Source organism: Ovis aries, chromosome 24, assembly GCF_016772045.2.
Source record: "Ovis aries strain OAR_USU_Benz2616 breed Rambouillet chromosome 24, ARS-UI_Ramb_v3.0, whole genome shotgun sequence".
Classification (NCBI taxonomy): domain Eukaryota; kingdom Metazoa; phylum Chordata; class Mammalia; order Artiodactyla; family Bovidae; genus Ovis; species Ovis aries.
In genome coordinates, this window is record NC_056077.1 from 23,159,296 (window position 1) to 23,172,681 (window position 13,386).

A 13,386-nucleotide genomic window follows, 5' to 3' on the forward strand; every position below is an offset into this window, starting at 1 on the left:
ACGTATCATTCAAGTACCCAGCTGTAACTAAGCTGTGGTTTCCATGCCCTGACTCCCAAGCACAACAAACCTGTTTCCTAATGTCCAGATTACAGACATTCCACTCATTAGACGCTTGAGCTGATTAATGAAGATGCTGTCTATTCACATCAGACACCTCCACAGAGATGGCTGAGGGTCTCCTAATTTACAAAAGGCACGCCAGTTGCTCAAAAATAATTTCAGATCTAACATGTATGACCCACAATATAAGCTGAGAAGTTTGGGTTGAGAAGGCCACCTGCTACGTCTCTCTTCCCTCCAATTCTTGCCTCTCTCCAAGCATGTAAGCTTTTGATGGGGACTGGGGGAGGCTCCTCCGGTATTTCCTCGAGCCTGAGAGACTGCTGTGATTTTCTCAACATGATTGACATCTGATGGCCACCTATCACCTGTCATTACCATAGTGACTCCTCTTCCCACGTGCAGACTATAGACATTCTCAGAGCCTGTCTTGGGCACTTTGATTTGAGGTTGGAAAATGAAGGCTAAGGCATTAGGTTTCAGAAATGAGGGTGATACACCTTTGCCCCTGCTGCCTGAAGAGGGCTATCACCTGACACTCTTTCTCCTTTACAGCTAGGCTAGTGCCTCTTCCAGGAAGCCTCCTGTAACTACCCCTCTCCTCCTCTGGTGTCCATTCTTGGTCCTGGGCTGTGTCTCAAAGTAGACCAAAGGAACAAGAAGACAACTCTGTGTGAAGGGCAATGACCAGTAGCATGAATGGGAGGAAGCAGGAAATAGTGAGACTGATAAGGAAAATTTGATCAGATTATGATGGGCTCAAGTCATCTTCCCCAGATGGCTCAGTGCTAAAGAATCTTCCTGCAATACAGGAGATGCAGGTTTAATCCCTAGGTCAGGAAGATCCCCTAGAGAAGGAAATGGCAACGCACTCCAGTATTCTTGTTTGGATAATCCCAGGGGCAGAGATGCCTGGTGGGCTACATACACTTCATAGGGTCTCAAAGAGTTGGACACAACTGAGTGAGTGAACACACACAAGTCCTCTACAGAGCTTGGACTCTAGGATATTTTGTACAGCACAGAGAAAATGGCCAATATTTTATAACAATTTTAAATGGAGTGTAACCTATAAAATATTAAATCATGCAGAAGGATAACAGGAGCAACTTTTCTGTTGTTTGTGTTTGTTTTTTGGCCTCTCTGCATGGAATGTGGGCTCTTAGTTTCCTGACCAGGGATCGAACCTGTGCGCTCTGCATTGGAAGTGCAGAGTCTTAACCCCGGGACCCCCAGGGAAGTCAGGATCAATTTGTGCTTGAGGAAACCAACTCTGGTGATCACACTGAAGAAAGGCTAGAAAAAGAAGGAAATTAAAGGCAGACAATGTAGTTCAAGAAGTGACTGAACAGTCCACATGAGAGGTAATTAGGCCTTGCATGTAGGTGAAGGTGGTAAAGATGGAGTGGAGGTGAGGAATTCAAGACAGAGACACAGACAGAATCACAGGACTTGCAAATCAAGCAGCTATGGGAGGGAGAGGATAAGACAAGCAGGAAATATAAGATACCCTGGACTGCATAATAGGGGGCGTGGAATTCACAGGTCAACACAGAAGGAAGAATAGGTTATGCATGCTGAAATAGACAACCAGGGGAGGCAGTATTTTGCTGATCGAAAATGGCTTACAAGTGCCAACAAGGTCCTACTTGTAGAGCACAGGGAACTCTGCTCAATGTTATACAGCAGCTTGGATGGGAGGTGAGTCTGGGGGAGAATGGATACCTGTATAGGTATGGCCGAGTCCCTTCGCTGTTCACCTGAATCTATCACAACATTGTTGATCAGCTATACTCCAATGCAAAATCAAAAGTTTAATTAAAAAAAAAAAAAAAAAAAAGACAACATGGTTTACAGGTGCCTGAACAAACACATTAGTTAGGAGCCATGAGGAGAGGAGGGGCCCCAAGGAGTATGAAGGCGAGAATAAGGAGATGAGTGGAAGACCCTTAGGGGATGGTATTAACAGGGGCGCAGAGCAGAGGCCACGGCAGGAAAATGTGAAGGCATAGTGGTGGCAGGACCAGTGGGTTGGGCCTGGTTCTGATGGCAAGCTGGCCAGAAACATGTGTAGGAAATATCAAAGGAGATGACACAGATCATCTGCCACCAGTTCTTATGAGACATCTAGTGACAAATAAAACAATATGGGAAATCATAGCTTCCCTGAAAGCCATCGAAACTCCCACTTTAAAGTTACCTGGGCTTCTAAGGGTCAGAGTACGCTCATAGGCTGGGAACTTGTAACGCTAAGGAGGGAACCGCCTGATGAATAAAGCTGCTGTGCTCTGCTCAAGGGACATGGGGACTGGGATGCTTTGAACAAATGTACCCTGGAGTAGACATCAGATTATTTCCTAGAGCCCATCCTTCCTCCTGCCTATAACAGCATCCTGAGGCCTGCTGAGGATCTATTCTGGTTTTGATGGAGCCTACAAGCTGGAGGTAAGACAACAGTCCAAACTGGGGTGAGCGGTGATTAACTTCAGCTAACCAGCAAGTCTCATCTCCTCACCCAAACTCACCCCCACCCACCGTAACTGGTGGGGGTTGGGAGGAGGTTGTTCAGGAATGGAGAATGTGACCCAACGCACATCGGTGCAATGGGAAGGGACTTCTACCTGCCAATGGTATGGGAAAAAAGAAGCTTCCTCACTCCATTAAGGACACTACAAGAAGACATGCTCTCTACTCCAGCTGGATGTGCACAAAGAAGCAGGTGGCCCTTGGAGGCTGCTGGCAGCCAGCCTGCACATGAGGGATAAAGCAGACACTGAAGCAGCTAGGAGGAGAGAAGGAAAGAAACTGAGGTCCTAGTTACATCACTGAAAGTCTAGACCAAGCCTTACCTGCAGTCATCCCAACTACTGAACTTTTCAATTAGTAAGTCAGTTAATTCTACTTTCTCAGATAATTCATGGAGAAGGCAGTGGCAACCTATTCCAGTATTCTTGCCTGGAAAATCCCATCGATGGAGGAGCCTGGTAGGCTACAGTCCATGGGGTCGCGAAGAGTCAGACACGACTGAACAACTTCACTTTCACTTTCATGCATTGGAGAAGGAAATGGCAACCCACTCCAGTGTTCTTGCCTGGAGAATCCCAGGAACGGGGGAGCCTGGTGGGCTGCCGTCTATGGGGTTGCACAGAGTCGGACACGACTGAAGCGACTTAGCAGCAGCAGATAATTCAAGACAGGCTTTCAGCTTTCTGCCGTCAAAGGATTTCTAACTGACAGTACAATCTCTAAAGGGCTTCCCTTGTGGCTCAGCTGGTAAAGAATCTGCCTGCAATGTGAGACCTGGGTTCAATCCCTGGGTTGGGAAGATCCCCTGGAGAAGGGAAAGGCTACCCACTCCAGTATTGTGGCCTGGAGAATTCCATGGACTGTATAGTCCAGGGGGTTGCAAAGAGTCGGACACGAGTGAGTGACTTTCACTTTCACTTTCACTCTTTAAAAGCATCTGCGGAGAATTCAGTGTGAGCCGGGCCTTCAGCTCAGGGAAGCATGAAAGAACGCTATGGTCAGGCACGAGTCGTGAGCGTGAGTGGCCATACAAGGTTCATGCCTGCAGCCAAACCTTCTGATGCTGCTTGGGAAAAATCAACTGATAAAGGGCAGGGAGCTTCTCAGGGACATGAGAGCCAGGCTCCGAGTCCCAGCCGGTACTCACGTGTCTCCTCTCTGCGTCGGTGCCATGCTGGCCCTGGAAGCAGGCCATGAGACGCTTGTGGGAATGGTGGCACATGGAGCGCACTGTGTCCAGGCGCCGCTCAATCTGAAAACACAGACAGACGAGTGGTTGGCGGGGCTCAGGAACCAGCTCAGCCTCCTCTCCTGCAGTCTGCATGCAGGCAGGGAAAAGTGTCCTGCCATCGAGTTTTTCAGCTCTCGGGTGTAAATGGAAAAGGTTCCCATGCACCTACACCAGGGTTTCTCACTACTGACAACTGGGCTGGATAATTCTGGGCTAGGGGCAGCTGTTCTGTGCATTATCGGTATGTTCAGCATCATCTCTGGCTTCTACCCACTAGATGCTGGTAGCATCCAACTGCCCCTTTCTGACAATCAAAACTGTCCCTGGATATTGTCAAATACCCTCCCGGAGGCCAAAACGGCCCCTGGTTTTGCAGTGAAGCTTCAGATCCTTTAAAGGCTGACTCCATGTGCAGGAGGAGGGGACAGTCCTGACTAGAGCTTGCTCTTTGATGAGCGGTGGCCAAGTCACACACTAACTACAGTACCAGCAAAGCCCCAGGTCCAACCAGCAGCACTGCAGATGAACAGGCTGAGGCCAGCCCCAGGCCCATTGCCAAGTGGGAAAGCCATGGGGACATTCAGCTTTCTCCAGATTGTGGCAATGGAGTCCTCCACACACAGTACATCAGACAGAAAAGTCAAAAGATGTGCTCCGCAACTGACACTTGAGATCAGCATTTTCATAATTATTCCTTATTGTTCCTTATTGGGCTTGGGATGGCAGGGGGTGGGGGTGTTTTTGCCTTTATTTATGTATTGTTTTAGAACAAACCTCTAAAGCAAAATGGACAGCCAACAGTAAGAAACTCTGACTCCGGGGGCCCACTCATCATCATTAGCTTCCCAAAATATTATTGCTGGGATATGGCTGTTTATGGCAAAGAGAGCTGCTTTTTACAGGAAGGAATGCCAAAAATGTGTATTCTGATGACTCATTAAGAATGAGGGCAGGCCCTTAGGGATGCTTTCTATTTTAAAGAAAAATCAACAGATTTCAAGCAGAATATATTTTTACCCCAAAACATTTTACCCGAGGAGATGGTTTGGGGCCTCCTTCTCAAGCAGCCCTTCTTCAGACCTGGGGCCCCTACCAGGACCCCAATCTGCAGCCTCATTTATTTAGGACCAGATGCCACATCACTTGTCCCAAATACTATAATGACCTGATTGTAAGGCATTGGAAAATTAATACACATTCTCCACTGGCCATAAAAGCAGGGTCGGGGGAGAAACCCAGAAAACTCCATTTTTACGTGATTCCATTTTCCACTGGTGGTGGTTTAATCGCTAAGTTGTGTCTGATTTTTGCAACCCCATGGACTGTAGCTTGCCAGGCTCCTCTGTCCATGGGATTCTCCAGGCAAGAATAACAGGGTGGGTTGCCATTTCCGTCTCCAGGGGTTCTTCCCAACCCAGGAATAGAATCCAGGTCTCCTGCGTTGGAGGCAGATTCTTTACTGACTGAGCTGCGAAGGAAGCCCCAATTTCCTCTAGAATTCCTTGATGACTCAGACAGTAAAGAATTTGCCTGCAATGCAGGAGACCCAGGTTGGATCTGTGAATCGGGAATGTCCCCTGGAGAAGGGAATGGCTACCCACTCCAGCATTCTTGTCTGGAGAATTCCATGACATAGGAGCCTGGCAGGCTACAGTCCATGGGGTCACAAAGAGTCAGACATGACTGAGCAACTTTACTTCTTTGAGCCGTGGTCTGTTATGGTCACTGATTTATCCCAAGTGCTTTGATCACTGCCTGGCCCATGAATGGAAGGTAGTATGTGAAGGAACAAGTATATACTGAATCCCTGTACACGGTATTAGAAAAACAAGGGTAAATAATCTGCGGTTCTTGCCCTCCTGGGGTTGACAGCCTCTTGGGGAAACTCTATACAGACAAGATAAAAGGGTGGCCTCTTGAACTGCTCTAACTGAGATCTAAGAAAAGGGGAAGGAGGAAAAGCAAACTAAGGGAAGTCTCACACCAGAAACAAGACAGCCTCTGCAGCTGAGACAGTGGCGATCTTATCGACAAGTCACTAATATTTACCCCTTACTACGGGCCAGGCTCTGCTCCCAGGGCTGACCACGCTTAACCCATGAGCCCCTCCTAACTACCCCATGGGGTTATATGTCGATTACCTTCCTTCTAGAGAAGAGTCAAAAGATGTGGAAGTGGAAACTGAGGCAGAGGGAGGTGCAGAGAATTCTTGAGGCCACCGAACTAGTTAGGGGCAGACCTGACATGGAATACAGGTGGCTGGTCACCAGACTCAGAGCTTTGAACCACAACAAACTTTCTTTATGGCTAGAGCCCACAGAAATCAGAGCAGGGAAACAACTGCTACAGACGTGGAGTATCTGTGTTATAAGGAGCTCCTATATGCTGTGATAAACCGAAATGGACAAGAATACGAGAAAGGATATACAGATATACAGAACTGAATCGTTGTGCTGTATAGCAGAAATTAACACAACCCTGCAAATCAACTATATTTTAATAAATTTAAAAAAAAAAAAAAAGGATTTCTAGAAACTAGCAAACTCCTCAGGCCCTAGTGGATGTTTGAGCAGAGAGGCAAGAACAGGCAGTCACTGTCTGAGTCCCGTACAATTTCTGCAATCCTTCACCTGCCAGCAAGAGCTCTGGTCTCTTCTCAGGGCTTTGGGATGAAATTACTGACATGAGATGTGGGAATGAGAATGCTCACAGGAAAACCTAGTGGAACTGGAACAAACAATATTTCTAAAAGTCTGAAAATGGATTTGAAATATCTGATAAAAGTTAGTGGGGAAACAGTGTTAAGAATCTGATTCTTAAGTTACAATATGTGTGTTAGTCGCTCAGTTGTGTCCGACTCTTTGTGACCTTGTGGACTGTAGCCCGCCAGGCTCCTCTGTCCATGGTATTCTCCAGGCAAAAATACTGTAGTGGGTAGCCATTCTCTTCTCCAGGGGAGTTTCCTGACCCAGGGATCGAACCCGGGTTTCCAGATTATTCACCATCTGAGCTACCCAGGAAGCCCTAAACTATAATATTATACATCAACTATACTTCAAAACAAATTATTTTTAAGATTATGATTCCTTAATAAATCTTTTTTAAAAAACGTAGTCCTTGATAAACATTTCTAGTCCTTAAAAAAAGAAAAAAAAAAAGTGCTCTTAAAATCTTCTACCTGCAGAAGACTGTCATAATTTAGGAGGCTGTTTTGGCATGGGGTGGGAGCAGAGCACAGGTGTTTTTCTAAATTATGCAGCTCCTTCTCTCCACGGGAAGAGACAGAAAGCCATCTGGGAGCAGATCTCTGGTCTCCAGGGACTCCTTGGAACACACCCAAGGCAGCGTATGAAAATAAAAGGCTAGGAGACAGGTGGAGAAGTCTTAACAAAACCTGCCTGTGGAAGGGGTCCTGTCTTTCTCGAAGTATTCGGTGTGGGTGGGGATGGAGTGGGATTGGGTGAAGTGATGTGTCTATAAGGGTCCCAGCCCTCCTGGGAGAAACGGCCAGCCCCACAGTTAGAGAAACCTTCTGAGAGATGGCATGGAGTAGCCGTAATTAAGGTCCCCGGCAGGAAACACCCCTCCCTGTACAGAGAGGAAAATCTGGCCTAGCCATGTGAGGCCACCCTAGGGCCTCTGGGTGGTTCTGAGAGATCTGTTCACTGTCACTGAAACTCTGAGTCCTGCAGGACCCAACTTAGCTCAGTTTGGGGGAAAAGAAGCATAAAATGGAGCAAAAAATCCAAACTCTGCTGGAGCTAGTGGGGTCACTGCTGCAGCTGGTGGAGCCTGTTGCATCAGGGGCACCATGCAGCGGCCTGCAGGGACCCGTGACCAGGCCACGGTGCCAACCGCCCAGACGGCCCAGCCAGGCTCCACCGCCATCCCCCCACAACACCTGGCACTTGAACGCGGGACTAGCCCCATCTGAACTTCAGAACACGACACCAAAGTTTCAGATCCGCTTTATCACCGTGCAACTCAACTGCTTTTCTTTTCCTGCTCAAAACCATGCTAATCATGCTAATTCTGTTTCGGGAAAAATCCCCCCAAAACAAAGAACCATAAGGTTCAGTTCTCCCCTATGGGTTTTTTGAGTTGTTTGGTTTTTTCTACCTATGGGTTTTTTGTTGTTGTTGTTCTTATTTAAATAGAGCACTTTAAAAAGTCTTTCTTTTGTTACCTGTAACAGATCTTCACTGAGGACTTCTGTTTTCTCGGCCCTGTGGGAAAAATTCAAAGTTCAGAGTTAGACGTCTGGAAATAAAAAACAACCCATGAAACTGAGTAATTAGTATCCTGGAGTTTAAAACACAACAAGTAGAAATGAATGATCACAAGGGGGTAATTTTTTTACCAGTTTTTATATTAGAGGGCGACTTTAGCAAAGCCACAAAGGAACAAATAAATGAAGTTTGCAGAAACTAGCAACCCTAAAGACCAAATGATTGAGATCAGGGGTTCTCAAACTTGGGCATGCACAGACCCAACAAGGGGGTGGGGGAGGAGGTGTGGCCTTAAAATGCCATATTCCGGAACTGCTACCACCGTAGTGAGATCCTGAATTTGTAACAAGCCCCTCCCTGCCCAGAATTCCCTGGCAGGAGGCCTGTAGACCACACTTTGAGAAAAGACTGCTCTGGAGAAAATTAAACTTCAGTTCTTAAAATGATCACTTCTGAGTTTCACAGCAAACAAGTGTGCCACAGATTCAGAAAGGTTATGCAATCATACACACACGGTAACAACACTTAAGTCTTCCTTCCTTCAGCTATCTCATCTTTACTTTCAAAAGAGACAAAATACTTTCACCCTTATCTACGCTTCAGAACTCCTGCTGACCTGTCTAGAGGACTGATACAGCAGCCGACAATCAGCAGAGACTGTGAGCTGCTGGAACCTCACGTGCCAGATCGCTATCTTTTTCCAAGAAGATTTTTCTCTGCAGTCCAAAACAGCAGCATTGTTGGTTTACCCAGAATCACTACAAAAGAGCCATTCTGGACTTTTGGTTCAAACAGTGATTTAAGCCCAGTCATTTAACATCCCTACCAAATTCCCATTGAAACAAACTGGGACATTTTTAAAGGAAAATGAAAAAGAAAAATTCAGCTCTGATCACACTATAGGAGGGAGGAGGTAAGACCATTGATGAATCAGAAAATTTGAAGCCTTTTTATAAGATACGCTGCAGAACGGAAGGCTGCATGACCTTGGTCTTGCCCATGAACCAACACAAGAGAAGGAGAAGGCATCTGGCCAGAAAAACCAGTGGGACCCCCAAGAATGATGGCAAAACACTGCTAGGCTCAGAAGAGCACTAGATGCAAGAAGGATGGTGGCCCACGCCCCCAACCCCATGCTTGGGAGATGGCACGTCAAGTGAAACCCAGCTGTTAACAGCAGTGCCCCAGTTAACCTGGAGATGCCTACAGGAGTGGCTCACTTGTGGTTTCTGCAGGAAACTAGAACTCTGACCTGATTCAATCCTCCCAGGTCCAAAGGAGCAGAGCCTGGAGATCAGGCCAAGGCCCCAGGTTCCCAAAGAGGCCAACTCAACTCTATGAACGAGTTCTGGAAGCAGCCGGCCAAAATACGTCATCCTAGCCCTCGCTTGGCACGCATGGTGCCAGGCATTGCTGAAGCGCCAAACATAGGTAGTCATGCCAGTTAGGGAAGTGGAGCAGGACCCCAGCTGACTATGATCTCAAGCAAGCGCCCTCGGAGAGAAGCCTGTGAGTCGGCCTGGCAGGGACAAGCCTGGCATGAGACCACCATAGCTTCACCATTCATCCCAGCCTTGCCACTCCTCAAGCAAAATACCACCTCAAGACGACGTAACTTTCATCTGTCTTCACCAGCCAGAACCCAGAGTTCTGGATAGGGCCCTGGACGACTCTGACAGCATGCTGATATCTCCTGTAAGTATAAGTGTGTGCAGAGAAAAGTCCCAAGGCCTATTAAAATATTCACAAGTTCAAAGGAGAAGATTCAGAGCATATATGTCTACTTATGAAGTGAAATTTTAAAAATAGAAGAGGAAAACTTAATTTTAAAACTCCCATTGTGGTACAGATGGCCAATGGGCACACGAAAAGATGTTCAACATTGCTCATTATTAGAGAAATACAAACCAAAACTACAGTGTGGTACACTTCATTGGTCAGAATGGCCATCATTAAAAAGTCTATAAATAATTTATGTTGGAGAGGTTATGGGAAAAAGGGAACCCTCCTATACTGTTGGTGAAGTGAAGTTAAAGTTGCTCAGTCGTGTCCGACTCTTTGTGACCCCATGGACTGTCCATGGAATTCTCCAGGCCTGAATACTGGAGTGGGTAGCCATTCCCTTCTCTAAGGGATCAAACCTGGATGGAACCCTGGTCTCCTGCATTGCAGGAGGATTCTTTACCAGCTGAGCCACACAGGTTAATTATACTGTTGGTAGGAATGTACGTTGGTGCAGTCACCATGGAAAACAGTATGGGGTTTCCTCCTTAAAAAAACTAAACATAGAGTTATTGTATGACCCAACAACTCCATTCTTCGGCATATATTCCAAACCAAATTACAACTCAAAAAGATATATGGACTCCAATATTCACTGCAGCACTATTTACAATAGGCAAGATACAGAAGCAACGTAAGTGTTGACAGATGAACAGATAAAGACAATGTGGTATGCACACACATACACACACACACACACACACACACACACACACACACAGAGGAATATTACTCAGCCACAAAAAAGAATGAAATAATGTCACTTGCAGAAAACACATGTACCTGAAGATTATCATAGCAAGTGAAGTAAGTCAGAGAAAGACAAATATCATATGATATCAATGTATATGGAATCTAGAATATGATACAAATGAACCTATTTATAGAACAGAAACAGACTCACAGACGTAGAAAACAAGCTTATGGTTACAGAAAGGGAAGGAGAGATGAGGGATAAGTTAGTAGGAGTTTGGGATTAACAGATAAAAACTACTATAAATAAAACAGATAAACAATAAGGTCATACTGCATGGCACGGGGAATGATACTTAGTATCTCATAATAAACCATAACGGAAAAGAACATGAAAAATATATATGTATGCATGTGTAACTTTGCTGTACACCAGAAATTAACACAACATTGTAAAGCAACTATACTTCAATTTAAAAAATAATTAATAAGATAAAATCCCAATGCGGGTGTTTAGTAGGTATGAGAGAGTTAGTAACAGCTCAGTGGTTTGCGAGAATAAACCACGCCTCTTGTCCCTGCTGCTTGTTCAGTGACCTCACATTGGTAACTTGAAATGAATTTAAAAAAATCAAATACAATACAAACAAATACACATAATACAAATCAGGTTTGTTTTGTTTTTTTGAGAGTCAGCTACATGAGCATAGCACTGCTATAGCCATAAAGAAAATAAAGCTAATGTAAAAAGAAAGCAAGAATTAACTTCAGAAAAATGTAAAGTCTATTGGCAAGACAGTCCTAGTTTACTACTATGCTTTGATGCAAATAACTGAGTGAACATAGTAATATATATATATCAAATAGCAATATATGCAAAAGTTGTAATGTAACTGTATTGGAAGGAGGGGAAAGCAGAAGTAGAGAGCCCTAAACCCTCATTTATCATAACAGGAAGTCAATAAATAATACCTAGACTTGATAACTCAAAAGACAGTGGTTTATATATATTATCTATGAATATAGATTGGAGTTAATGCCAAAATAAACAGCTCAAATTTGAAAGCAGTTGCCTCTTCAGTGAGGGAATCTCAACTGGGAAAGTGCAGTGAGTGAGGAGAGAATCCACTGTAATTTGTGCATAAGCCTTTTCCTGTTATTTGACTTTTTAAATTACAACAAATTTTTTAAAAATAGCACTTTTTAAGACAGTTAAAAAGTAACAATAGTTACTTTTTTCAGCAACATGCTTGATATGGTTTCAAGCGATGCATAAACTTAAGTGAAGCATAACTTTAAAGTGATGGGTCCAACTGTCAATCTGTACAAAAGAACAACAGAACATAGTCATTAGAGCATCTGAAATACAAGGCAAATCGGTATATTTGTTGTCCTTTCTTCAAACTGTGATCCTTTCCTTTACATTTAGAGGCACTTTACTTGCCAAGGTATCTGCAGACTGAAAAACACACGGAACATACTATGTGAAAATGTTAACAGACAGCTTAAAGATGAGTTTATCCTCTGTTTTTCTCCTTTGTGGACACTTGGTATACCACACTGATGAAGCTAACTTTAGAAAGAGATCCACTGCATCTTCTTAATCAGATTTTTGGGTTCAATGAAATTAATTAAAATTACCTATAATCAGGAAAGATTATTCCCCCCCTAGCTTTACATAACTGACAAAACTCCATATATTTAAAGTATACAATGTGATGATTTGATTTCCACACACATTGTGAAGTGATTACCACAATCAGGTTAATGAACACATCCCGTTACCTTTTTTTGTTACAGTTGTGAGAATGCTTGAGATCCACTCTCAGCAGATGTCAAGTATGTATTATTAACTACAGTCACCATGCTGTAGAGGAAGTGAAAGTCGCTCACTCATGTCTGACTCTTTGCGACCCCATGGACTACACAGTCCATGGAATTCTGCAGGCCAGAATACTGGAGTGGGTAGCCTTTCCCTTCTCCAGGGGATCTTCCCAACCCAGGGATCAAACCCAAGTCTCCCGCATTGCAGGCAGATTCTTTACCAACTGAGTGAGAGCCCCAGAATTTATTCATCTTTATAACTGAGGGCTTTTACCTTCTGACTAGTATCCCCACCATTTCCCTGATGCCCCATTCCCTGGTAACCACCACTCTGTTTCTTTGAGTTCAACTCCATTTTATTTAAGACTTCACATATAATTGAGATCATACAGTATTGGTCTTTATTTCACTTAGCATATGGTCCTTCTGGTTCATCCACGTGTTGCGAATGGCAGGATCTCCCAATTGCCTTCTTTCTCATGGCTGAATGATGCTCCTGTGTGCCTGTGTGTATGCAACCTCTTTATCGATGCATCCGTCATTGATGGACACTTTGTTTTTACACCTTAGTTATTGTAACTATGCTACAATGACTATGGACATGTAAATATCTCTTAGAAATACTGATTTCACTTCCTTCGGATACACACCCAGAAACAGGATTCCTGGATCATATGGTACTTCTTTTTTAGAGGAACCTCCATACTGTTTTCTTTAATGACTGTACCAATTTACACCACAGACAGTGTAGAAGGGTTTCAGTTACATTTTGGCCATATGGAAAAATGTCTTCACTGGATAAATGTCTGTTTAGGTCTTTTGACCATTTTTTAATCAGGTTAGTTGTTGTGTTTTTTTTTTTTTGCTATTGCATCAATGCAATTGGCAAACTCATATAATATATGATATATATATGATACTAGAATTGATGCTTTTGAACTGTGGTGTTGGAGAAGACTCTTGAGAGTTCCTTGGACTGCAAGGAGATCCAACCAGTCCATTCTGAAGGAGATCAGTCCTGGGATTTCTTTGGAAGGA

At 44.4% G+C, this 13,386-nt stretch overlaps 1 protein-coding gene across 4 annotated transcripts in view; it reads right to left on the reverse strand.

The window, feature by feature from the left end:
• Positions 1-13,386, reverse strand: part of ARHGAP17 (Rho GTPase activating protein 17) — a 100,015-nt gene that overhangs the window by 51,097 nt on the left and 35,532 nt on the right. For all 4 annotated transcript variants that reach the window (XM_027961628.3, XM_027961624.3, XM_060406209.1 and 1 more), the window contains exons 2-3: positions 8,007-8,046; positions 3,737-3,841 (exon numbers count right to left, since the gene is read on the reverse strand). In XM_027961628.3, coding sequence (XP_027817429.1) covers positions 3,737-3,841; positions 8,007-8,046 — 145 coding nt within the window. The remainder of the gene's footprint in view (positions 1-3,736; positions 3,842-8,006; positions 8,047-13,386) is intronic.